The sequence below is a fragment of the Coccidioides posadasii genome, chromosome 1 (assembly GCF_018416015.2).
Source record: "Coccidioides posadasii str. Silveira chromosome 1, complete sequence".
Taxonomy (NCBI): domain Eukaryota; kingdom Fungi; phylum Ascomycota; class Eurotiomycetes; order Onygenales; family Onygenaceae; genus Coccidioides; species Coccidioides posadasii.
The window spans coordinates 57,008-82,276 of record NC_089407.1 but is presented as its reverse complement, the minus strand read 5'-3'; the positions used below and the strand labels follow the sequence as shown (position 1 = coordinate 82,276).

Sequence of the window (25,269 nt, the reverse complement as noted above, 5' to 3'; positions counted from 1 at the left end):
TTCAGAAGAATCAGAGAAAATTGCACAATACCTAACCACCCTATCAAAACCATTGGGCATGGAAGAAAAAGAGTACACAAGATTCCAAAGAAAAGCAATTAAATATGTGGTGGAGGCTGATCAGCTATTTAGACAAGCAGGATCTGGTGTGCCTCTAAGACATGTTGTGGACAACAAAGATCAGCACAAACAAATTTTACACATGATGCACAACAAATTTGGCTATAAAGAGCAAGAGGGAACATACTCTGTCCTACAAGCTCAATACTGGTGGTCAGGAATGTATAAAGATGTGTCTGCTTATGTGAAGCACTGTTCTCAATGTCAACAAAGAGATTCACAAAGATTGAGTAAAGAGCTTCATTCTACCTGGGCCCCTACCTGTTGGGAGAAAGTTAGGGTGGATATCAAGGACATGCCTTCCTGTCAAGGACAAAATTATTTGATTGTTGCCAGATGTGACTTCACTGGATGAGTGGAAGCTAGAGTCTTGAAAAAGACAACAGCTGAAGCTGTGGCCAAATTTCTTTATGAGGATATCATCTGTTAATGGGGCCTGCCTGCCAAATTTGTTATGGATGGAGGACCAGAAAATAAGAACATTGTGGAGACCTTACTGAAGAAATTCAACATTAAACACATTGTTATTTCACCCTATAACCCTCCTGTGAATGGTATGGTGGAAGTTGGCCATAAGCCTTTGGCTGATGGGCTAGCGAAAGCTACCAATGGCACTGGAAGAGATTGGATTAAACATCTTCCTGCAATTCTGATGGCAGATCAAATGACAACTAAGGCTAGTACTGGTGTTTCCCCTTATAGATTGCTAATGGGCCAGGAGGTAGTTCTTCCAATTGAACTCAAGATTCCTACTTGGCAAACAATTCCCTGGCAAAAGATTCAAATAACTGAAGACCTGCTTCTGATGTGAGCATGGCAAATTGAAAGACAAGATGAGGATGTCCTGGAAGCAGCTCATCATCAGCTCTGAATGCACACTAGAAATAAGAAATACTTTAATGATACCCATAATATTCAGACCAACCCTCTTCTACCTGGAGACCTTGTCTTGCTTCACAATACCAAGGGAGAACAGAATATGTCTAGGAATAACACCCTGCACTTTCAATGGCTAGGACCCTATAGAGTTAAGTCCACCAATCAAGAACTAGGTTCCTATCATCTTGAAGAGTTAGACAGCACTGAACTCAAAGAATCTATTGCAGGAAACAGATTGAAGAAGTACCTTATGAAACCTGGAATGGAGTCATTCAATAATAGTCCAGCAGATTCTGATATAGAGATGGGGAACATATCTCAAAGATATACCACCAGAAGTCAACATAACATTCCCTCTAGCAGTTCCTCAGATGTTAGCTTCTTGGATCAGAGTGAAAATGAAAATGATCAAGAAGAAATGGAGCAAATGTGATTTCCAACTGTTATACCAGATGACTGGAGCTTTGCTGTTGTTATACCTTCACAAGATGTTTAAGTTGTTGTGTTTTGTTTGCAAAAGTGAAGTTTTTTGCTTGCTTATTCAGAAAGTTTCTTCTATTTGCCTGCAAAGTGAAGTTTTTTTGCTTGCTCTTTCAGGAAGTTTCTCTTTCTTTATTATTTGCTTAGCATTCACTTTTTCTGGAGATATTTAAAGGTCAATTTTTCTTTGCTGGAGCTTTTACTTTCTTTTACATTCAAGCTTGATTCTTTTTACAGATTCAACATTTCCTTCTATTCTGTTATTCTGACATTTGCAAATTTTTTGATCCCTGATATTCTTCAAAAATGGCTGGACAAAGCAACCTGCCTCCTTTAGCACCAGCAACCAAAAACCAAGGTCTGGTCATTACCAGAGACAGCAAAGTCAACTTGAATGACCATTTCTTCAATAACCTAACAGCACCTATGGAATACATCAATAACCAAGCTCCACACCATCAATATGGTCTACAAGTCAAGCTGATGAACACACTTATGCAAGTGACTGATGTGGTCACTGACTTAGTGGCCCATTTCTATCAATATGTTGAAAGATCCAGAGCTTGGCAACATATTACACATGCCAATTTTGAAGCCAATTTCCATGATGCTCAAAAGATTACCCTGGATGTCAAACAACATCACATTGATATGCAAAAGATCAAGGATAGGCTTGTTGCTACATGGGGAATAGACAGAATTGATGTCATATGGCCAAAAGTAAAGAGCCTGTGGGCTGCACAAAAGCTTCACCATACTCTAAATATCTACAAGAATTAGAATAAGTTTGCCAACAATATTAACAGTGCAGTGCTCCAAAGACTAGATGCTACAGGAGCTGGACATCACCAGAGCTTAGCTATATTGCCAGGCAATTATACTACAGCTGACAAAGAAGTCAATCACACTTGCAAACTTTCTTCAAGAGATACCCTACACCAACAAGGACTTACTATTGGGAACTATAGTCTTCTACAGCCATTGGCTCTTCCACAGTCATCTAGCTCCCAACATTCAATTCAGGATATCACTAGAAGCCCTCCTACTGCAAGCAGCCCCCAAGATCTACTAGAAGGACCACAGTCATCAAGATCATCAAGAGATGTTTCAATGGGTGGGATGTCAATGCCGCATAGCCACAATATATCAGGAGCCTCTATACATAGTACAATGTCAATTAGATTGTGTGGATTGGAAACTGGCCAATCACAGCTGCCATTTGGATTCACCAGCGCGCTGGCCAATCCACCCAGCTAATCAGAAGCTCTGAAGTGCCACAGTGAAAGAATCACAGCCATGTCAGCATACCAAACCCTCCAAGACCTAGGCAACAAAGATGAGTCTGTTATTCCTTCTGAAAGTGATGAGGAAATACCCTGACATGAACAAGAAGAATCTGTCATGGCAGTACACTCTGGTACTTGCCATTGCTGTGGTTTCAAACAGCAACTTCTCCAAAAGATAAAGAGTACTAAAATACATTCAGAGTTGGAGCTTATTCACATTCTGGAGCAGTTAGGAAAGGCCTTTAGTGATAAGAAAGCTGACATCTACCTATACTATAATCATGCTAAACTAATGGCTTCAAAACTTGGTTTACAGACTCACACATTTAATAGAGAGGAGCTTCTCAACCATTTAGCTTATATTCATAGAAATTGTTGCAACATTGACTCAGTCAAGACCAATAACAGCACCTACCTCTGGTTCCATTTGGCAAATAGACTAGCTAGAGCTGAAGATGCTTTAGGCATTTACAAATTCAAACATCAGCCAATTATCTCTCTGGTCACAAAGATGAAGATCTTTGACTTTAACCAATACACACAAATAACTGGAGTTAACAAGTTCACCACCAGCAATCTTCAGAAGGAATGGGAAACAACTGGATCTATTATCATTCCCCAGCTAATGCACTGGTGGAATAATAAATTACAAGATGCCACCACCACAGTACTCACCTGGGTCAACAGTGAATATGATATGTACTACCATCATCAGCAAATAATGGGAGGTCGCGACAATTATGGATGATTGAGAACAATGTATCACAGTATTGGCCAACAACTTATGCACCAGGACCCTGCATACTACCTATGGTACATACTGACAAGACCCAACCATGCTTGGAAATTAATCTCCTATTCATACTACACCAAGTATGCTAAGCCAGGGGAGAAAACTGGGTTTTGCCATATCAATGTCAATGTTCCAGATGCTATTACTACTGCAAGAGGTATTAACACAATACAAGGATCCTTGATCTTAACTGCAGAAGAGCCCAGTGACTGTACAGAAATCTTGCCAGGAATGCATAACCATCTAGAGAATTGATGAGAACTAGTCAAAGAACAAGACTTATCCACTGATGGCTATGTTCACTGCATTAAAGATACAATGTATACCAAGAACAACAAAAGAAAATTTGATATTAGATGGACTGATGTCATTTGCAAACCTGGCAATGTCCAAATTACAAGTTCTCTACTACCCCATGGAGCCCATGGTCCATGCAAAAAGATTCAACACACTATGCTACCCTGGTATGTGGCAATCCAAGAGGACCATGAACATCTAGAAGTCAATAAAGCTGGTACATAGTCCCAGCTCTTCACTGCACATAGAGATCTAGTTCCAGGGCCTTCATCTCCATCCAGCCATTCAAATCATTACACATCAGTTCCATATCAATTCCCTACTGCTATTTAATTACAAGGCTTAGGAGCTATATCAGATGCCCTGGTAGAACAAATTAGGTGGGACAACCCCATGGTAATTGAGGAACTTGATATTCTCTTTGGCCCTGATGACAAAAAGGCTCAGGACTTCATTAATAACTGGCACCTAAAGGCCACGCGAATTGCTCTGAATGCCATTGTCAAGACTTACCAAATTGAAAAGAAAGCTTTTGATAATAAATTCTATTGACATTGTGTGCATAACAACATTGATCCAGCATCAGTTCAGCCTTCTCCTTCTCCTGAGAACTTGATGGAACAAGAGGATCATGATGATCACTATTAGAGATTGCTGCTATCACTCTTCTTATTCTTATTTCCTATGTTTTTCCTTACCAGACTGCTCATTATTATTTATTATTCTCTTATTTTACTAAATTGGTTTTGTTTTATTTTATATGTTGTTTGTTGTCAGGGGATGCCAACATTGAAGGCCAGGAGAAAATGTAGTGAGGATTCCAGTATCTTATTAGAACAAAGGTTGTTCCAGTCCAAGGCACAAACCACCCCAAAGCTACTATTCTTGAGCTATATAAACCACCTGTAGCCCCTGCATCTGGCTTATTACCTTCATGCACCATGGCTCTTTTCTACACACTTGTTCCTTACTACCAGTTTGGTTATTAGTTAGCAAATATGAAGATTTCTTGTTCATGAAACTTGCTACTGTTTCTCATTAGAGCTGCCTGTGTTAGTACAGGGCTCTTTAGTACTATTACTCCTTGCAAGCTTAGGCGTCTGTTAGAACATATCTATCTCTACACTTACTACTCGACCATACCCTTACTATGTGGTGATTTTTCACCTTTCTTGAGCTCTCACCATATCAACCAACTCGCCTACTTTGACAAGGCATCCCATCATACCCCGCTCCAGTATCAACACAAAGAAGCCAACCCCCTGAAACTTGTGAATCTGGGACACCAGCTGAAAATCTATCTGAAGAACAAACCCAAGTTTGTGAAGAGACAACCAACCTTGACATCTTATCTCTCTCAACTGTTGATGAAACAAGCACTGCAAACTCAGAGAGAGAGTCTACCCTGACATCAAAAGACAAAATCCAACAGCTTTGCAAGGAGACCAAACTACTAAAGAAAATGGTGAAATAGCAAGAGAAGTTGAATGCTCTCCAGAATACCCAAAAGCACTCACAAAGTGAATCTCTTGATATGGCCATCTCCAACCCAACACCCGTGAAGTGTCTGTTGATCTTGAGACCACCACAACACACAAAGCACTACCAGACTGGAACCTACACAGAATATCACCAGTTCACCTCAGATATTAAATCCATTTGTGATGCAAGTAAACTGAATGATGAGGATACTCTTGTGTATGCCCTCACAGGACTTGATTATATTGAGAAAGATCTTTGGAAGGCTCACTGCAAAGGCAATCCATCAAAAAACAACTGGACTGGTCTTAAAGAATTTCTATGTGTAAGGCTAGGAGACTCAGTAAACCACATACAAAACTCTTGGTGAGCAATCTTTGGCCTTCACAAAAGTTTGGATGAAACTGATTATGCCTATTGCCAATAATTTCTAGAGCTCACAACAGAGATTGGTGAAGAATTTGAAGATTCCATGAAAATGAAGAAGAACCTGTTTATATAGGGCTTGGATAAGCTCATGCACACCAAACTGGATGAACAGCTGGAGATACCAGATGACATTGATAACATAGTAGCACTGGCCACCTGGCTCCAACCAAGTGTGTCAGTAGCCTATATGAAGAATGCCTCACATGTGAAGTCTACCAATCTAGTTAGAAGTGCTTGCAGAGGTATGAAGACCAATGACTCAAGACTGTGAATGGATAAGAGGAGTCAACTCCAGAGGCCTGCTCAGAAGATGGAGAAGGATCTTACCAAGGATTGCAAAGTCTTAAAAAAGGATGGAGTGTGGCCAAAAGAACCATCTTGTGAAAGACTGTTTCAAGAAGAAGAAGAGTAGCAAATAGAAAGTTGGGGGGCTGTGAGTAGATAGAATTAATATAATGAAGTTGTTCAAGAATAGTCTTCTTGCCCTCCCCCCTATTGTCCTAGATGTGCAAAGCCCAACTGACAGAAGTATTACCTGGTCAGCACTAATAGATTTGGGCTGTCAATCTCTAGTGATCAGTTTGTGATTGGCTGTGAAGCTAGATCTAGAGATGCACAAGATGCCTATAGAGATTGAAACTGCTATAGACCATGAGAATGTCACTCTTGTGGAAGGAATTGTGAATATATTCTTTGAAGCCTGTGACTCTCAGGGAAACTGGCAGTTGTTCCATAAACAAGTGATGATTGTGAACATAAGAGATGAGATGCTAGTGGGTTTGAGCTGGCTGCAGCAACACAATCCCAAGGTGTGTTTCAAGAAACTAAGGCTAGAGTTCCAAACTGTGTGTTGTGACTCACTTGTGAAGGTTAAACCAGTTAACCTCTCAGAGCTTGTGGAAGAAGGGAAGCCCATCTATGTGATAACCCTCTGTAAATCAGAACAGGTGGTGACAGTGGACCTAGATCTCCAGATACTGGAAGCCTACTGCAAACTTGTGGAAGTGTTTAGTGACAAGAGAGCTTGGGAGCTGCCACCACACCATAAAGATGATTTGGCCATAGATCTTGAACCAGAGAAGCAGCCAGAATTTGGAAGAACATACAAACTTTTACAAGCTGAGCAAGAGACTCTTCACAAATATCTGAGCAGTACTCTAACCCATGAGTTCATCCAGTCTTTCAAGTCATCTGCAGAAGCACCTATTCTGTTTGTGTTCAAGAAGAATGGCAGACTAAGAATGTGTGTGGACTATCACAACCTGAATTCAAAAACAGTCAAGAATAGATATCTCCTATCACTGATTAAAGATGTGTTGTATAAGCTTGTGGGAGCTGCAATATTCACTCAGTTGGATGTCAAGAACACCTACCATAGACTGAGAATTTGTGAAGAGAATGAGTGAAAGACTGTATTTTGAACTCCACAGGGGCTATTTGAGTACTTTATAGTGCTTCTTAAACTTGTGAACACACCAGCAGCTTTCCAATCATATATTGCAAAGGCACTTAGTAAATATCTGGATGTGTTTGCAGTGGCCTATCTTGATGATGTGGTTGTGTACTCAGCTTGTGAGGAAGACCATGAGGAGCATGTGAAATTGATACTTAAGGCACTCAAGAATGCAGGTCTTTATTGCAAGCTGGCAAAGTGCAAGTTCAATGCTTGCAAGATTGACTACCTTGGGTATGTCATAACACCAGAAAGTGTTCTTATGGAGAAGAGCTGTGTGAACACTATTCTTGACTGGCCAGAGCTAACCAGTAAGAAAGAGATCCAGATCTTCTTAGGATTTGCAAACTTTTACAGGTGCTTCATCCCAAGATTCTCTAAGATAACTTGCAGCCTGACTGCTCTCCTAAAGAGAGAAGAAGCAAAGCTAAGCAGATGTGTGTGAAGAGAGATAAGAAGAGAAGTCAACACTTTTATGACTAAGAAAGATCACAAAGCCTTTATAAGTCTGAAAAGAGCATTTGCAGAAGCTGTTATGCTTCACTATTTTGATATAGAACAGAAGACCAGATTGAAAACAGATGCATCTGGCTTCACAGTGTGTGGTATTCTATCACAGCTGGTGAAGAATGGTATCTGGGTTCCAGTTGGATTTTATTTGTGGAAGATGCAACCTGTGGAGATGAACTATAGTATTTATGATCAGGAACTGCTTGTGATTGTGGAGTTATTTAGATATTGGTGCTGCTGGTTGGAAGGCTTGCAAACACTAGTTCAAGTTCTTACAGATCATGATAGCCTGCACTACTTTCAGACTGCTCAAGATCTCTTGTGAAGGCAGGTCTGCTGGGTGCAAAGACTGACAGTCTTTTGATTCACAGTTGACCATGTGAAAGGAACTAAGAACCCAGCAGATGGACTCTCACAAAGATCTGACTATGCTAAGAAGGCTAGTCTAGATGATATGAAGAATTGTGAGACTGCAAATCAACTAAGAATAATGCTTGTGAAGAAGCAAGAGACCACAGAAAAGTTAGAATCAACAGCCTAAGTTTCTCCCAATCAGAGAGAGAAGAAAGAAGATGAGAATGTGCAACTCATCTCTGTAAAGCTTTAGATTGAGATCAAGAAACTACTTATGAAGGTTGTCTTGGGAGACATGTGCAAAGTGAAGAAGATTGCAATACAGGTTCAGAAGATCAAAGACCTGGTCTGTGAGAAGAATTCTTATGAAAAGGGCAGCTCCAACCTGTTGGCATCACTGCTAAATCTACTGCAAAGTGATGACTATGCAGCTGAGGTCCACAAAGGCATTAAGGTGGGCACAAAGAAATTCACAATATGGAAAGTGAAGAAGAGTATCCTCTATAGAAATAGTCACATGTACATCCCTAAGAATAAGGCTCTGTGAATAGAGCTGATTAGGTGTCATCATGACCTACCCCTTACAGGGCATTTTGCTACAGCAAGAATGTATGAGCTTATAGCTCACAAATACTTTTGGCCAAGAATGAGAGAACTGGTGAAGAAGTGTTGCAAAGTCTGTAGAGTCTGCCAGGGCTCAAGAAGAGTTCATGGGAAGCTCCAAGAAGAACTATCACTCTTATCAATTCCAAATTACTCTTGGGAATTCATTAGTATAGATGTTATTACAGATCTCCCTGCAAGTCTGAATTTTGAGAAGATGCAGTTTGACTGTATTCTGGTTGTAGTGGACTGGTTCACAAAGATGGCTTACTTTATCCCTATAATAAAGAAGCTGACATCAGAGGAATTGGCCTATCTCTTTCTTTGTAAGATAGTGAGATTGCACAGATTACCTGTGAGTATAGTAACAGATCAAGAATCTCTGTTTGCAAGTAAATTTTGGAGTGATTTAACTTATATCTTGAAGATTACAAGAGTAATAAGTACAGCATTCCACCTGCAAACTGATGGTCAGACTGAGAGACTAAATAGTGTGCTGGAGCAGTACCTGCAAAGCTATGTTAATTATAATCAGAATGACTGGGTGATGTGGTTGCCAATGACTGAGTTTGTGTACAATAACTCATGACAGACTTTCATACAGAAATCACCTTTCCAGCTGATATATAGACTGAATCCATGAACAGAATTCTTGAACTCTGATGAGTATGACTATATGTGCAAGAATTCAAGAGATCAGGTAGAGGCAATGAGATTGCTCTGTAAAGAGGCCAAGAAATCACTCATAAAAACACAAGCCTATCAGAAGAAGTACTACAATCAGAAGCACACTGCAAAGATTTTCCAGGTGGGAGACAAGATGTAGCTTGATCTTTACAATATCAAGACTGCACAGTCTAACAAAAAACTGGATTTGTTGAGGCATGGGTCTTGTAGAATTGTGAAGAAGATAGGCTTGCAAGCCTACAGACTGGAACTGCCTCCAGGTCTGCAAACTTATAATATCTTTCATATATCCCTGCTCTGTGAACACAAGACCTGTGAAGGAATTGATAGCTCATCTTATTATAAAGTTTGTGAGGTGGATAAGAATGAAAAGAAGTACTGGGTCTGTGAGATAATTAACTTAAAGAGAGAGGGTCACAAGCTGTGGTACAGAGTATATTGGGAAGAATATGATGATGAGAAAAACAAGACATGGGTTTCTGCAAGCAATATTCATTCACTGAGAAAGCTACTCCAACAATTCCATAGTAGAAACCCAGACAAGCCTGGTTTGTGAAAGAGATGGATGGAGGTAGTGGAACTAGAAAATAGATTAGAGAGAGAAAAGATATAGTCAAACTGAACTGAATTCAATTGATTTCAAAACAAAAGAAGAAAAACTAAACTAAGACTATATAATTAGAGCCTTCAGCTTCTTTTGTGAAGACCTGTAACAACTACTTATAATCTCACTGCTGGAAAGAGCAAGCAAGATGCTTATAATATAGACAGTTGTTATATTTTTGATTCAAGTCTGTGAAGATGCACTCTGCAAAGACTATATTGTTATAGCTCTGCTGTGCTCTCTTGCAGGCAGAGCACTTCTGTTCTGGTGACAGCTGGACCCCAGCTCTAGTCATGAGAATACTCTTGTGAAGCTGGGTGTGGACAGCCAACTAATTTGAATTATTCAAACCAGTAATAAGCACAGGTCTTTGAATAGACTCACAACACCATGCTCTTTCACAGACAGATAAAGCTTGTGCCCCTGTGTGAGAGAAGAGACTTGAAAGAATTATCAGATTGGCCTGCAATGCATTAGCAAAAGTAGCAGCTGGCAGTATTTGAGTAAAGATGGTCTGAGATCATTATTATCAGTTTCACAGGAGGGAGTGCTGGATGGTCTCAAGCATCTCACAGGACCACAGCACCCACAAATCCTGCTGGTGCAGGGGAAACAACAACAACAATCTAAAGAAGGTTAGCCACAAACTGAAATATAATAGAGAATACTTATATTTCCAGCTGAGGCCAGAGCAATAACCACAGAGAGAGGAGACAGAGCAGCAGAACTCTAACTTCATCAGCACACAAACTAATATCAGCTTGTGAGAAGCACTTACAGCTTGAGCTGGTGTAGAGGGGACAGCAATAACTAGTGAAGGGGGGGGAGAAGAAACAACAATGCTCTAGAACTATTAGTTGTGAAAACTTTCTAAACTTCTTGCAACTACTCACCAAAGACCCAATCTCATCTGTAAAAGAGGGGGTGGGGGTCCTTCTGAGAGAGGAAAGCAGAGATAAGTTACAAGAGAGAGAGAGAGAGAACTGCACACTAGCAGCAACTGCTAGCAAGCATCAGTCTCTCCACAAATCAAACCCCACACAAAGACAAAACTGAATGGCCACACAAAGCAAAGATACAATCAGGGGTGAACTCACCAGCTTGTAGTCTTTTGATCAATCATACAGAATGTTGAAGTGAAGCTATTTTTCTTTCAGAATATCAGAGATCTCCTGTGAGCCTGCCTTCTATATGAAGCAGTGCTTGAAGGGTTCACTTATCTTTGTAAAGATAATATAGACTAGAGAAGAAAGAGAAGAAAAGAAGAGAAAGAGAAGAAAGAGAAGAAAAGAAGAGAAAGAGAAAGCAAGAGAAAGCTCTCTCTTAAGCTAGTGTTCATTATCTAATAGTGACACAGAACTAGCAAGAATAATAAAGACTCTCTACATATTGTTGTATTATTGGGTTCTGTTGTGTTATTAGAGTTGTGTTGATATCACATCTCTAGTGAGGCTGTACTCTTTTTCTTATAAGGAAATTTTTATTTTTCCCAAGAGGTTTTTTGTTTTTCTACTCATGAAGGTTTTTAATGAGACAGCTGTCTTGAGGGACCAAGGCTTACAAGAGAGGAGAATCTGTAAGAATTTGCTGTGAACCTCTTACATGGATGAACAGCACCCATGAGGGCCAGAGGCCTCAGCTTGCAAGCTGCTGGGAGTTGCATGTGTTCTCATGAGACACTAAGTCATGTGCTTGTGAGCACACATAAAAGGCTGTCATTGTGTGAACTTCTTGCTGGGAGCCAGTGGCAATCTTGTTTACAAGTCATATATAGTTGCCAGAATACAGACCTTTTACCTCATGTACTCTTTTTCCCATGTATATTCCTCCTAGAGATTCATTGTCACACTGATCCACACATACGGTCCTCACAAGAAATTTATTTCAACAAGATGACTTTGCCTCTTTAATAGCATTAAAGTAGTCATTTCTAGTTTGTTGAAGAACTTTAAGCTAACTTGCTTATTCTTCAGTTCTCTAAAGGCTTTTGTCATAGCTTTTCTCTTGATTTTTAGCTCATTATTCCATGAAGGCTTAGATATTTCAGTTATTCTCTTTTTGAGAATGTGTTTCTCAATAGAGATTTGAATTAGATTTCTTAATTTAATTGCTTCTAATTCAAGTTCTGATGGAGTATTTTCTATTGAAGTCCATTGAAATTTTCTTTTTCTAGATTTTGAAGAAGAGATTTATTTACTTTATCCCAATTAGCTTTCTGAAAGTTATATTGATTTGAATAAAGTGGATTTTCAACAAGATTTTCAGTATTTAGTTCAATACTGAATTGAATAATTTCATGATCAGAGCCAGAGTGAAGAGCTTCATCAATCCACCACTCATGTATCTTTTGAGTTAAGTTGGTGGAGAAAAAGATCAAATCTGTAATTGATTTAGATGATAAATTTGGTCTGAAGAAAGTTTCTCTGTCTATCTCATTTATTAAATCCATATTATTCTCCTCAAGCCATTCTACTAGTTTTTCAGCTTTAACTGAATTGACTATATTTGAATTCTACCATGAATGGTGAGCATTCATATCTCCAGTAACAATAGAGTATTGAGAAGCTGAGATATTTACTAGTTCTCTCTCAATAGTTCAAAGATTTGAGTTGTCCTCTAGATTTTTTTGATTATAGATATTTATCAGTTGTATGGTTTCAAACTGATTGTATTTATCTTTAATATCTATAACTAGAAGATCATTACTAGAGCATATGTCAGATCTTAAGCAGGGTTGATATCTGGACTGTTTTCTAGCAAAAATAGCTACTTTAGATCTCAAATCTTTATTCTCAGGAAGAATGCAATAATATGCATTATGAGAGACTGTAAACTGATTATCTGAGCTCATCCATGATTCCTGAAATAAAATATGGTTCCTGAAATAAAATATAATCAATTTTTTTTTCAAACCCAATATCAAGACATGTATGCATTGACTTTTCATTTCTTCCAACATTATTTTGAAGAAAGATCAATTTTGAAAAAGTATTTGAAGTTTTATTTAACATAAATTAATAAATAGTGGTCTAACTTCAATCTTCTTCTTAAAGATTTCAACTTGATTTTCATCTTCAGAATCTGTTTTATGAGATCTCTTAGAAACAGGTTTAGTTCTGAAAAGATTTTGCTCAGCTCTTACTAGTTGCATTGATTTACTAGTATTTTGTACTGAATAGTTGGATTTTTTGAAGAAAACACACTCTGTACTTTTAGCCACATGATTTTCTAGACAATTAGCACATTTTAATATAGAGTGTATACATTTTCTTCCAGTAATCTCACAAATTGAGCATTCATGCATACTTGTTTGATGTTTTTGAGCACAGATACCACATCTAGCTTCTTTTTTACAGTTTGATGCTGTATGTCCATAGATTTGACAGTTAAAGCATTGTACAGTGCTTCTAAATCTTTCTGACTGTTTGTATTTACAAACTTTAAGATTCTGTCCAGCAATCACAACTGTTTTCAGCCAGGTGGCTTACTGGTAAAATGAGCTGCAGGTGCACTCTAGGGTGCAGGGTTTGAATCCTTCAACTGGCACACTTTTTTACCTACCAAAGTTGCAGTGTAAAACGCAACCCATGTATGCTCATGGCTCTACTAAGCTACTTACTATCTTTTACCTAATGACAACTGATGATTGGGTAGAGATAGTGGGTCCATCTAGCATCTGGTGAAGCTAAAATGAATGCAAGTGGGTAGGCTCCACTGCACTACTAAAAGCTACTTACTATCTGTTATCTAATGATAACTAATGATTGGGTAGAGATAGTAGGTCCACCTAGCATCTGGTGAAGCTAAAATAATATGAGTAGGTAGGCTCCACTGCACTACTAAAAGCTACTCCACCTAGTGATCCAATAATAACTAATAATTGGGTAACTAAGTGGGGCACCAATTCAGGGAAATGGATTTGAAAACCACCTAACAAGGACACCCCTGGTTATCTTTTGAGATAGTAGTCAACTATCTCTTGAGATAATTGGTTAGTCATTAATGGCAAGACCGCGACAGCTAATTGGTAGGCTAGAATGCTGAGATTAGCAACTGAAAGGTAGGGTTTAGTAGCTAGTAGACTAGCTAGCTTCTAGAACTAGTTACTAGATCAGTAGACTGGGCAGTAGTGACTTAACTAGAATCAGAATGGTTAATGCTGGCTTGAGAGGACAGTTCACAGCAGTCAGTTATTATAAGTGCATGTATAATAGCTTAAAGTGTATTCCCCTGTGTTTGCATTCCCTACAGGCCTGGTTAATCCCTGGATGGGCCTTAGGGACTTCAGGGCTAGGGTGGCTGTAGGGCCAGGGGCTTTAAATTTTATTTTTGAAACTGAATTAGGCTTAAAATAGCTAGTTTTATTTCTGAAATATACTGGAATAGCTACTAGACAGTGGCTTTCCCAAAGTTGTTAACTTTGTTTCCTTTATTTGTATGACACTGCTACAAGAACTTTGAATTTTCTTGAAATTGATATTATATACTATCTGTTATTTGACTTTTGTGGAGAAAGAATATCTCATATTGCCTTGAAATACTTTGAATTTTTTCCTTTATTCAGTTTTTACAATGTATACTAAGTAAATTCTAACAAAGAAGCTGTTAGGTAGTCTTCATAGTCACTGACTGCATAAGACTATAATGAATAATAATAATAATAATAACAACTGTTTTCAGATTTTCAGCTATTGTAGTATTTTGAACATGAAAGACAGCAGATGCATGTCTTTTCTGTATTCTATTTTCAGCAGAAGATAGCCAAATTGGAGTTCTTTTTAAAGAGATAGAGTTAAAGGTTTCTACTTCTTCTTTTAGAAGAGATAATCTATTCTCTATATTGAAGATCTTTGTAGAGATACCATGAACTACAAAGACTCCCCAGTGCTCATCTTTGTGAATTTTCATGCTCTCTATATTAAAGTTCATTAGATCTGAGAGTATAGATATCCAAGTTTGCTTGTGTTTTTGAAGAAAATCAGCTGAAAAGTCTTCTGTTGTCATTAGAATTAGAGATTGGCCTTTAAATGACTTAGCAATTGAAGAAATAACTGGTTTTTCAGTAATATTTACTTTAGTAAAGCTGTCATTTATTCTATTTCTGACAAAAAAAGCTTTATTACTGATCTTTTCAAGTACTTGAGTATTCATCTTGAGAATTAGTCTTCTTTCTCTAAAGAGTTTTGGCTCAGAGAACTGTTTTTTATCTTCTTTACCATTTACTTTAGAGAGTAAAGAAGATTTAACTGAAGATTCAGTATTTAGTCCAGTTTTTAGAGCAGAAGAATATGATTTGAAAGCATTACTAGCAGATACTTTCTCTTGATAGTAGTTTTGTGAAGTATTACTACTGTCAGTAGCTACCTTTTTTGATTTTCAAGGTGTATAATTCTTTTCTCAAGATTTTGAAGTTCAGAGTTCTCAAAAACAGTAGTATCTTCTTTTTCTTTAAAAGAAAAGATTTTTTGAATACTCAAGATACAAGCATTTAGTTCTTTTTGCACAAGAACATGATTTTTCTTCTGAGATTCTTTAGCAAGAAGCTTAAGAATTAGCTTTAGATCTTGCTGTTCAGATTCAGAAGAAGAATCAGAAGTAGAAGGCATTTTGACTATGTTTCAAGAAGCATCTTCTTGAATAAGAAAACAGAAGATAATCTTTTGAAATTACTTTCTTAAGAAAATCTTCTGGGGTTATTTTGTATCCCACTTGCTAGTTAATCCAAACTAGTTCAGTTGTTTTACTGAGAGCTGAAAATCTCAATGTAGTAGGTTTTCCTTTAGCCAGAGCTACACCTATTAAATTCTGGACTAGTTTTTTGAGAGAACTAGCAAACTATATAGTTTTTTTTGAAGACTGTGATCACAGGAACAGCTTCTAAGATAAAAACTATAGAAAAATTATTGGGAGAGTAGAGGGCAAGAGGGCAAGCTAGTAAATTTAAGAGATATGAGCAATTATATCTCAAAAATCAGTTAAATTAATACTAGCAAGTATACTTTTTGAAGAGAAGTATCAAACTAGAGAGCTTTTTACAGAGAAGCTTTCAGAAACCAGCTGAGAGTATTCTTAAATTTAGTAGAAAAGACTCAATTCAAGATACCAGAGCCAATACTATAAAAATAAGATATATTCTAAGCAGAAAAGTGAGAAGGGCAGCTTGGTTTTTTCAGATGTAGCAGCACCAGAAAGCTACCATATCTTTTATCAGATGGAAAAGATAGCAAACCTGTTAAGTCACTAGAAATCTAGCTTGATTTTTTTCTTAAATGCAGAAAAATTAATAAAAACTGCTCTGATTCACAAGACAGCCTATATTATAGCTTGTTCCTAGTTCAAAAACTTAGTTACTATAAGTATTTGAAAAGCTATTTTTCACTAATTAATTCTGATTTCTCAGCTACTAAACAGTATAGAACATACTAGTATTTAGTAGAGATTGGTCAGAATTTGCAGGAATCAATTTGGCTCAGCTATACCAAGGGTATCAAGTTGATAGGGCTGATTTAGTGCTAGTGTGAGACCTGGGGAGCAAAGATCAGATGAGAAGGGGCAGAAAGATAAGATGGAAGTAGATAAGATAAGATAAGAGCTCTAGCTTAGCTTGGCACACCTCAACAAAATGTGAGTAAGCAAGAGTCTTGGCAAGGAAAATCAAAATAAGAGAGTGTCTGGTAAGAGATTTTTCAGATAAAAAGAGTGCAATAACACAACAAATAGTAGAGATATAGTAAGGAAAATTTGGTAGTTTGTTTAAAGAGTGTTATTGAGCTTGTCTCTCAAAATTCAGATGAAAAGATCATATGGTTGCTGAGTAATAGTGTGAGAAGTGTTTCTGACAGGCATGAGGCTGGCACTATGTATTTCCACTTATATCTCAACAACCGGCAAGGCAATTCACATTTCTAGCAAGAGGTTCATGCAGTGACAGTCTTTTATGTGTGCTTGTGAGCATGTAACTTAGTGTCTTGTGAGAATACATACAGCTTCCAGCAGCTTCCAAGCTGAGGTCTCTGGCCCTTGTGTGTGCTTTTTGTCCATGTAAGAGGTTTGCGGCAAATCCTTACAGAGTAACCCCATATTATATGGAGAGATCTGGAATCTTATAGATTTCAGATAGTCAGTAGCTGCTTGATACTAAAGTCTAGCAGCTTGCTTCAACCTATAGAGTTCCTGGCAAAAGAGCCTTACTAGGTTACCCTTCCTGTGCTTGAATCCAGTAGGTAGTTGAACATATACATATTTGTCCTCTGGAAGAGTTCCATTTAGAAAGACTGTTACAAAGTTAAAGACTCTGACCTTTCAGTTCTTGGCTGTTGAGATAGCAAAGAAGGCTCTTGTTGTAGGTTCACTAACAACTGCTGTGTAGATCTTCTTGTAGTGAATGCCTTTTTGCTGTTTGAATCCACATACAACTTAATAGGCTTTAAATTATACTGTGCTACCTGTGTTGTTGAGCTTTCTATCAAATATCTATTTGCCAGAGAAAATCTGCATTTGGGGTTTCTTCTTAACTAGAATTCAGATGTCTTTCTCTTGCAATTTGAAGACTTCAATATCTAGAGTCTTCTTTTAATAAAGCAACTTTTCAGAGCATTTGGCTTCAGTAACGGATTTTGGTATATCTGTACATGTACTGAGCACTGGAAGCTCAGCTCTATTTGCCTCTTCTTTCTCTGTAGTATTCAAGAGAATTTCTTGCTCTTTGCCCAGGTATGTGGGCTCTAAAGTCTCTAATTTGTCATCTGCAAGCTTCTTCATGATTTCTGGTGGAGCGGGGTACGATGGGATGCCTCATCAAGGTAGGCAAGTTGGTTGATATGGTGAGAGCACAAGAAAGGTGAAAAATCACCACATAGTAAGGGTATGGTCAAGTATTAAGTGTAGAGATAGATATGTCCTAACAGATGCCTAAGCTCACAAGAAGTAATAGTACTAAAGAGCTCTGTACTAACATAGACAGCTTTAATGAGAAACAGTAGCAAGTTTCATAAACAAGAAATCTTCATATTCTCTAACTAATAACTGAACTGGTAGTAAGGAATAAGTGTGTAGAAAAGAGCAATGGTGTGTAAAGATAATAAGCAAGATGCAGGGGCTACAGATGATTTATATAGCTCAAGAATAATAGCTTTGGAGTGGTTTGTCCCTTGGACTGGAATAATCTTTGTTCTAATAAGATACTGTTGTCGACCGCGGATCTTTACTAAATGTAAGTTTCAAAATCCCGCGGCAGGAGTCAAACCTAAGCACGGGGATTCATGCCGTTCGGTGTTGAGTGGGCGAGAGCGGAGGGCAATCCCACCCATAGCCAATTATTTTGGTTCACAAAGGTCAGCCCGTTCGCAAGGCAGCAGCAAGGATCTGAAGTAGCCCACTTCGTTGACGGAGCGGCCCGGGAGTCTTGCTGGTTTGTGTCGCTCTAACAGAATAGATTCCCAAGACCAACGTTGATTGGAGCGTGTGGATCGGGTGGAACGTGGTGTCGCTGGAAGTCAGGCAGCGCCGCTATTCGTCATTGCCCCGGGCGCTTGCTACAGCTCACTACATTTTTTTCGCTGGAACAGTACCATGACAGCCACTAGATCTACCCCAGGCGAATGGTGGCCTAAATGGCGGGGTATTTCCTTTCCGTCCAACATTCCCCTCGACCTGCCATTTGCAAATTTTCCTTCTATCCTCTCCTGGAGAAGCAAGGCCGGAGCTTTCACGGTCGCTATTCCGTCACTACTTTCGAAACTGTACATACCTGCTAAGGAATGCCCAAAAGCCTTTAACTACAGAAAGAAAGAGAATTCATCTTGTTGGCTTGGAACGCTCGATGCTCAATTTTTTAAAGTCATGCATGACCATGCGCATAATCTCCTCAGCAGCGCCCCGGGCAACATCAAACTTAATCATGGCCAATGGTTTTCCTTGCCGACTCGCGCATCACGTTCGTCCACCGACAGCGCCGGCGCGGCAGCCGCAGCACCGAAATTCCTCGCTGAAGGCACCAGGGTCCTCTGCCGCCCCTATTATATGGAGCTGGGGACATCGGTTTGATAGGCCGCAGGCAAAATTGGAGCCTCATTGGAAAATGCAAGTACCCCAGGCCGTCTGCCTGTCGTTGTCGAAGGGCCTTCTATCTCTCTTTTCGGACAAGGGACCTCAGCCAATGGATTGCAGTTTGGGTTAGTGATATGAGACATAGCAGAGCCAGTTCGTTCCAGGACGAACCTTTGCGCATCTCCCTGTATTTCCGGCGTTAACGAGTAATAGCGTATTTTGAATCGTTAGGAGGAGGAAGCTGAGATATATAAAAATGGGTTCCCCAGGCCACTGGGGTGAGCCTGCAACTCGGCTCGGATTTCATTTTTTTTTCAGAGATTAGGATACGAAGCTGTAAGTAGCTACCCTTTCATTACCTTCTCATTACCTTCTCATCACCTTTGCTAACATGAGCCGAAGAGTGCAGAAGCCACCATCGAGACAGCACATCTAGTATTCCATTTGCTGTCGAGTAAGCCGCCGCTGGGTGACGGAGCGATACAGAACGTTGGAGTTGAGCAATCTAACTTATTCAGCAGGATGTCCGCCAGCTCAGGTGTAAACGGATGGTGTGATGTCTGCCGGCATCCCAACAACGAGCATAATTATTACACCTGTACCGCCACAGGCTGCCGGAAAAAATTCAAAATCTGCCAGACTGGCAGCCATGTGGAATTCAATATGGACATGAATATGTGCTGTGCAAGTGGTGCCCTAATCATCCCTACAGCTCCCCTTACAACGTCACCGATATGCCCCGGCTATACAAATAACAAAACATCCCGATATCGATGTAGATAAATCTTGGGTGGCTGGGACACTGGCTCAAGAGATACGTGTAGTTAATTCTAACTTATTCGTAAGAAACACGACTTGGTTGTTTCGAATTTGTACTTTGCAGTTCCCCTAATTAGGCGCCTGCATCCAGGGAACACTCAGGCAAGTTTGTTAACTAACCACTTGTGGTTAGCTGACAAGCCAAAGGCCCAGTTTAACTTAAATACTCCAATCCGCTCTGGAGTTCATTTATTTTCATACACCTCATCTCAGACACGCCGACGCTTCTACCTCTCTTCATCCCTTTGCAATACCATCTGCCATGGAGCCTGAAGATGCTGTACGTCCAAGCCCTGAGAAGAGCCGAGCCGTGTATGAACAAGGCTTTTGTATTTGGACAAGGCTTCACACTCGCGCTCGACAGGAACCCAGCCTGCCCCAAATTTGTTTCCACCTGCAGGCCGCAGTTCGAAAGTTACCTCCCTTGGTCTATGATCTGGATCTGAAGTGCAAGTATGCTTGTCTCTACGCGACCGGAACGTCAATTTGGGGAACTTCACGGGGGCAATGCAAGATACCTCTTGTGGAGAAAAGACTTGAGCTACCAGTTTCTATCAACCACTCGACGCAACTTGCTCTCTCTGAAAGCCTGGAGCCAGTCTATCAGAAATGGTTTAATCATGAACATAATCACCTTTCTGTGCTAATATTGGCATGGAGCTACATATTTTCAGCGCGTTGGGTCGAGCTCATTCCTGGAGCCGAGCTGACTTATACTGAGAAGTACGCGGAATATGGCAACAACAAAAGAGACGAACGACCCGGAGTCATGGTGAATGTAGGAGATGTCGACAATGATGCAGCCAGATGGTGGGCCGCTGTTTTGTCTCCTGGTGAGGGCTGGGAGGCTCACCTAACAAGGGAGCGAACAAAATTCCGATCACCTTGGTCGACTGCTTTGGAAACAAGGCTGAAATTTACGCTTTCCTGCGGCAGATCCCGCTGCCATACGTCAACTACCGCACCTTCGTTCACCACTGCCCTTCGTTTTCTCGCAGAATACTGCGATCTACACAACATTGTTGACCAAACTCTGGCGGCGCTCTCTTCAACGTTGTTTCTTCCTTCGTTGAATACAAAGAAAAGCCCAACATTGCTCCCGAAACCCGATTCTCATAAGAGGCAAAGGCTGGAGCCACCCGTATCAGAGCCAACCAAGCAGAAGCCACTTGGCTTTATATTGGAGGAGATAGCGCCGGAGCTGGACAAACTATTGACACTGAGTTGCAACACACGGGGTCTACGCTCTCTTTTGTCGAGTGTATTTTATGAACCTGGAATACCTTGCAATGCCGTGAGCCCATGGCTGCAATCTACGTTCGCTGTTCTTGACTCTGTGGTGGATGACCATCTACTTGCTCATATCCTGATGAGCCGAGTCCCGCAAATTTCCTTCCTCTGGCTTGGGGGTATAGTTACGGGTAGTCACAAGAACGTCCTCCAGGATGGTCGATTCGGCCTCATACCGATTGAACTCCATGCTGCATCATGGTGTGATGTCACACAATCGTTTTTACAGGAACCTGTCTCTGAACCGCCAATAAGTAATGGGGCGCTTTCACGATCAGATGAGTGCCGACTTCTCTATCTGGTCCAAGAAGAACGGCACAGTCGGTGGCCGGTGTCTCCATGGATGCCTTTCGGCACCATGGCGCTCGACGATGCTGAAGTTGAAGTCCGTCTACATGCACAGTGTACTGGTCACGGTCTCCAATATGCGGGTTGGCGTTGGGCGTGTCGAGATGGTACACTGATACATCCCTTGTGCGTTGAAACCGCTATACCTACCCATTCACCGGCACGGCACCCGGCAATAAATACGCCCATCAGATACGAAGCTCTGAATCTCGAGGAAGAATCAGCTTCAGAAAATGCTACAAGAAATATCTTTGGCTGGCTCCGAGTTGATGGATATCCCCCACGGGAGCGAGAAATAAGTAACCACGAGTGGATTAATCTTGATGAATCTGATAATGAATCACCATCCCTGAATGAGTCACCGAGGAGTCACACCGCCCCAGCATCAAAAGCCGTGGAAGATTGGATACAACAGAGCACTCTGGCACCTGAACCAATAACGGATTCTTCACCGATTTGATCCTTCCTGACATCTGTCCGGGCTGACTTCTTCTGGTAGCCAAGCTTGTTTTCTTTCAGTGTCCAAATGTGTATGATAGATGGGATTAGTTCAATTCTTTTTGAACCGCAATTATGGCCGATGAGTTGTGGTTCGAGACGCCCAGAATGGAGTCGCCTGAAATGGAAGACGGTTGAAATGGAGATGTCTGGAATGGAGACGCCCGAAATGAAGATGGCCGTCCTGGCAGACGCTTGAAATGGAGAGTAGAAGGGTAGTATGAATTCAAACAGGCTACGTCTATCAGTCATCCTATCTTGGGGCATTTCGTTGACGTCATTACAATGAACCTAAAGTCACATGAATTCCTTGGATTTGAAACTGGCCAAGCGCTCAGAACACCACATTGTTTGATCCATTGAGATTCGCGAAATAAGACATGTGTCTATACCTCAAAAATGGTCGCCGAAAGCTTTCAGAAACAATCTGCCCTGGCACTGCTGGGAGGGAAGATGAACCCCTTTTGTGAGGAATTTGAACACTCATGGGCGGAAACCTCTGGTTCGACTCCTGTTGGCCCGCTGCTTAGGGTCTGGGATCCGTGGTCCGGCAGCCAACCGGCCAAATCAGGCCGGATGCAGGCGCGTTCACCCCGCAAGCCTTTGGATTTGCGGGAGAGCCGGAAGGAGTCACTTGCAATACACGCTGATTATAAAATCTGGGAACCAACGCCATTTATATCCTTCACTTCGTCGATAGAAGGCCTTGAAAGACTCATCTCAAAACGACACTGGCCGGAAAGCACTGCAAGAACATTAACTGTTGTTAATCCAAACGCCCGTCTTGCAAAGGGTCTCCCTATAGTCGAGATGAAATCGGAATTGGAATACTATAATATCCCAGACCGATACGGCTGTTCATATAATTATTACAGAGATGAATATCTCTGCCTGTGGGAGATCACACCGGAAGAGGTTGTCCAACACTGGAACTGGGACGAGCTCTGCGAGAATCCACGTTGGTACGAGGACGAGATACAGCCTGCGTTTAATCAACACAACTGTCATCTTTTAGGCAGAAAGCCGAACCACAGCGCATTCAATATGTCAATGCTACATGATGCTTTACCGAGTGTCGCTAAGACGGTCGAAATGGAGTCGCCCAGAATGGAGACACCCAGAATGGAGACGCCCGAAATGAAGATGCCCGTCCTGGAAGACGCTTGAAATTCGCTCGCTTACGAATTACAAGGTCGCATACGCTGGGATTAAACACGGGCAGAAATACCTTGTCGCAGAGAGGCAATATCCCACTAATCGTGGGTCCGCGACGGTGTTTTCATTTTCGGCAGAATTGTTCAGAAGGGTCGACTATGGCGCTCATAAAACCCTTTATGAACTACTTTCGCAAGATGAGTACGCTCCTTTACAAGAGCTTGCGGAAAGGATATCTCCTAAGGTGGACCGCGTGCAAGCGGCGTACGATGGTATCACATCCAGAGTGATTAGTTTATTACTTCACATCTAACGGGATGCAGGGTCTTTGAACGAGATATCTATATTCATACAACATGGCCCGCAAGTCGATACCATGTTCAGTCAAGAACGCACCTCGATCGCACCGGCAGAACCTGGATTTAGTGAGTAACATTTATGATTTGGTTTCAAATACCCATTTGGTGCTCCGGTGCTTATACCTGGCTAGTCACTGAGATAGTGAATGGTGATGAAGGTTTGTTGTTATCTTTTCCGTTTGATCTAGCCTTCACTAAAATCAAAAACCATGAAGAACATAGCGAATCGTCCTCGGGCGATAGGAGCATAGCCAACGGTGGTCTAGCAGTTAGAACACCGGATCTTTTTCTGCGTCCCGCTACAGATCCAGAATGTTTACATCCTCCGATCACGGCTGGTGAAAATGGACCGGACGGTATTAATTCATGCGAACCTCTGCCACAGCGAAGTGGTATTTCCCTAGGAGAATCCTTTGACGATGAATCATCGCCTAACCCAGTTGTGCGTACTCTGAATGTGGCTCATGGCAATCCGGAGGGACTTGATATACTAGCTCACGCAGCCGAAACGGAACTATCGCACCAGAATATAGCTGACAAAAGATCTTCTGGAGTAATGAATTGCGAGAAGGGAGAAGTCCATCAAGCCCTGGGATCAACTAGTTTGGCTGTCCAAGGTGAAAACTCTTTCCCAGCAAAGACATGCATTCGCTAAGTTGACTAGGGATTCGAACACATGAATTAAACAGCAATGGGAGATCATGCCCTTTGGAAGTGTCAACTACTAGCCCAAGCTCAGTGGGTGTACCTGAATGCGAATACTTGACTCTGACTACCTCAGAAAGCAAGTCACCCTTCTGACCCGATGACCTACGGAGCTGCAGGGCTAATAGATTTTATAGACAACAGTTCCTCAATCAAGGGTGCTTTTGCATCTGGCTTGGGTTATGAAGAATCAGCAGTCGCAGCTAGCATGGAAAGGACCCCTGGTTTTCAGGAAACCTCACCGCTAAATCCCCAGTGTTTCTCTAGAAAGCGACGCTTTGTGGAAATAGACAACAACTCCAATTCTACACCCGGCCTGGCCGCGCAGACCACTGATTCGGGCCGTCCAACTAGAGACACCGGTACTGGGACAAACACTAGTGTTATAGAGGACGAAGGCGAAGAGCGAAGACCCCGCCATATGTTGGATCCAAGCATAGTCGGAATGCGGGAGTTAGAAGTGGGCAAAAGCAAGGCTTCTACTACCCGCGAGCAAGAAGTTTCACAGTTCTACAAAAACAGCAACTTCCAGGCCACATTAGCAGGAACCAACTTGCAATCAGACCCGACTTTAAGCATTAGCCTATTCAGTCAGATCAAGGCGGACCTCACATTACAGCTAACCTTGTTCAACAATCCCAGCAGAATCACATCAGATCGAACCCTTAGCAGTGCACTATTTGCCGAGGGTCTTCTTGCTCTATAAGATTTGATGCTCAAGTGTGTTTTTATTTCTTGTATAGTGCCTCCCCCAGGCTTTGGAAATCTAATTACCAAGTCCCCATCCATTATCAGAACCTGGTTTAGACCAAGTTGCAACCCCTCCTCTGGAGCTTGCATAATCTCCTTGACATCCTGCATCTTGTGTGAACCCTTGATATACCTTGGGAACCCAACATTCTTGGACAGCACATGATCTACTGCCCTTATCACCAAAACCTTCCCTGGTAGTATTCTCCAAGACAGAAGGTGAATATCATTCTCCACCATTGACAGTATTACTGTATTCTTTATTGCTTCCTCATATGGACCGCACAGATGGGAGATGAATGGATTGCTTGCTAACTATTAAG

At 41.0% G+C, this 25,269-nt stretch overlaps 4 protein-coding genes across 4 annotated transcripts; all 4 read left to right on the top strand.

Moving 5' to 3' along the window:
- Window positions 1-20,103: 20,103 nt before the first annotated feature.
- Window positions 20,104-22,223, top strand: D8B26_000004 (uncharacterized protein; the record flags this gene model as incomplete). The annotated part of the gene is made up of 1 exon (XM_003067774.2): window positions 20,104-22,223. One exon carries the CDS (start codon window positions 20,104-20,106, stop codon window positions 21,937-21,939), a length of 1,836 nt encoding a protein of 611 aa, XP_003067820.2. The 3' UTR covers window positions 21,940-22,223.
- Window positions 22,224-22,343: 120 nt separating this feature from the next.
- Window positions 22,344-23,649, top strand: D8B26_000003 (uncharacterized protein). The gene is made up of 2 exons (XM_003067775.2): window positions 22,344-23,557; window positions 23,623-23,649. The coding sequence occupies exon 1, from the start codon at window positions 22,377-22,379 to the stop codon at window positions 23,142-23,144; it is 768 nt and encodes a 255-aa protein (XP_003067821.2). The 5' UTR covers window positions 22,344-22,376; the 3' UTR covers window positions 23,145-23,557; window positions 23,623-23,649.
- On the top strand, window positions 23,509-24,146 carry D8B26_000002 (uncharacterized protein; the record flags this gene model as incomplete). Its single annotated transcript, XM_066123088.1, has 3 exons — window positions 23,509-23,557; window positions 23,623-23,649; window positions 23,707-24,146. 3 exons carry the CDS (start codon window positions 23,509-23,511, stop codon window positions 24,144-24,146), a joined length of 516 nt encoding a protein of 171 aa, XP_065979160.1.
- A 150-nt stretch (window positions 24,147-24,296) lies between these two features.
- Window positions 24,297-24,902, top strand: D8B26_000001 (uncharacterized protein; the record flags this gene model as incomplete). Its single annotated transcript, XM_066123087.1, has 1 exon — window positions 24,297-24,902. One exon carries the CDS (start codon window positions 24,297-24,299, stop codon window positions 24,900-24,902), a length of 606 nt encoding a protein of 201 aa, XP_065979159.1.
- Window positions 24,903-25,269: the final 367 nt, after the last annotated feature.

What these genes read in the sequence shown, in the direction of transcription:
- D8B26_000003 (XM_003067775.2), top strand. Translation starts at nt 22,377, where the DNA reads ATGGTCGCCGAAAGCTTTCAGAAACAATCTGCCCTGGCACTGCTGGGA.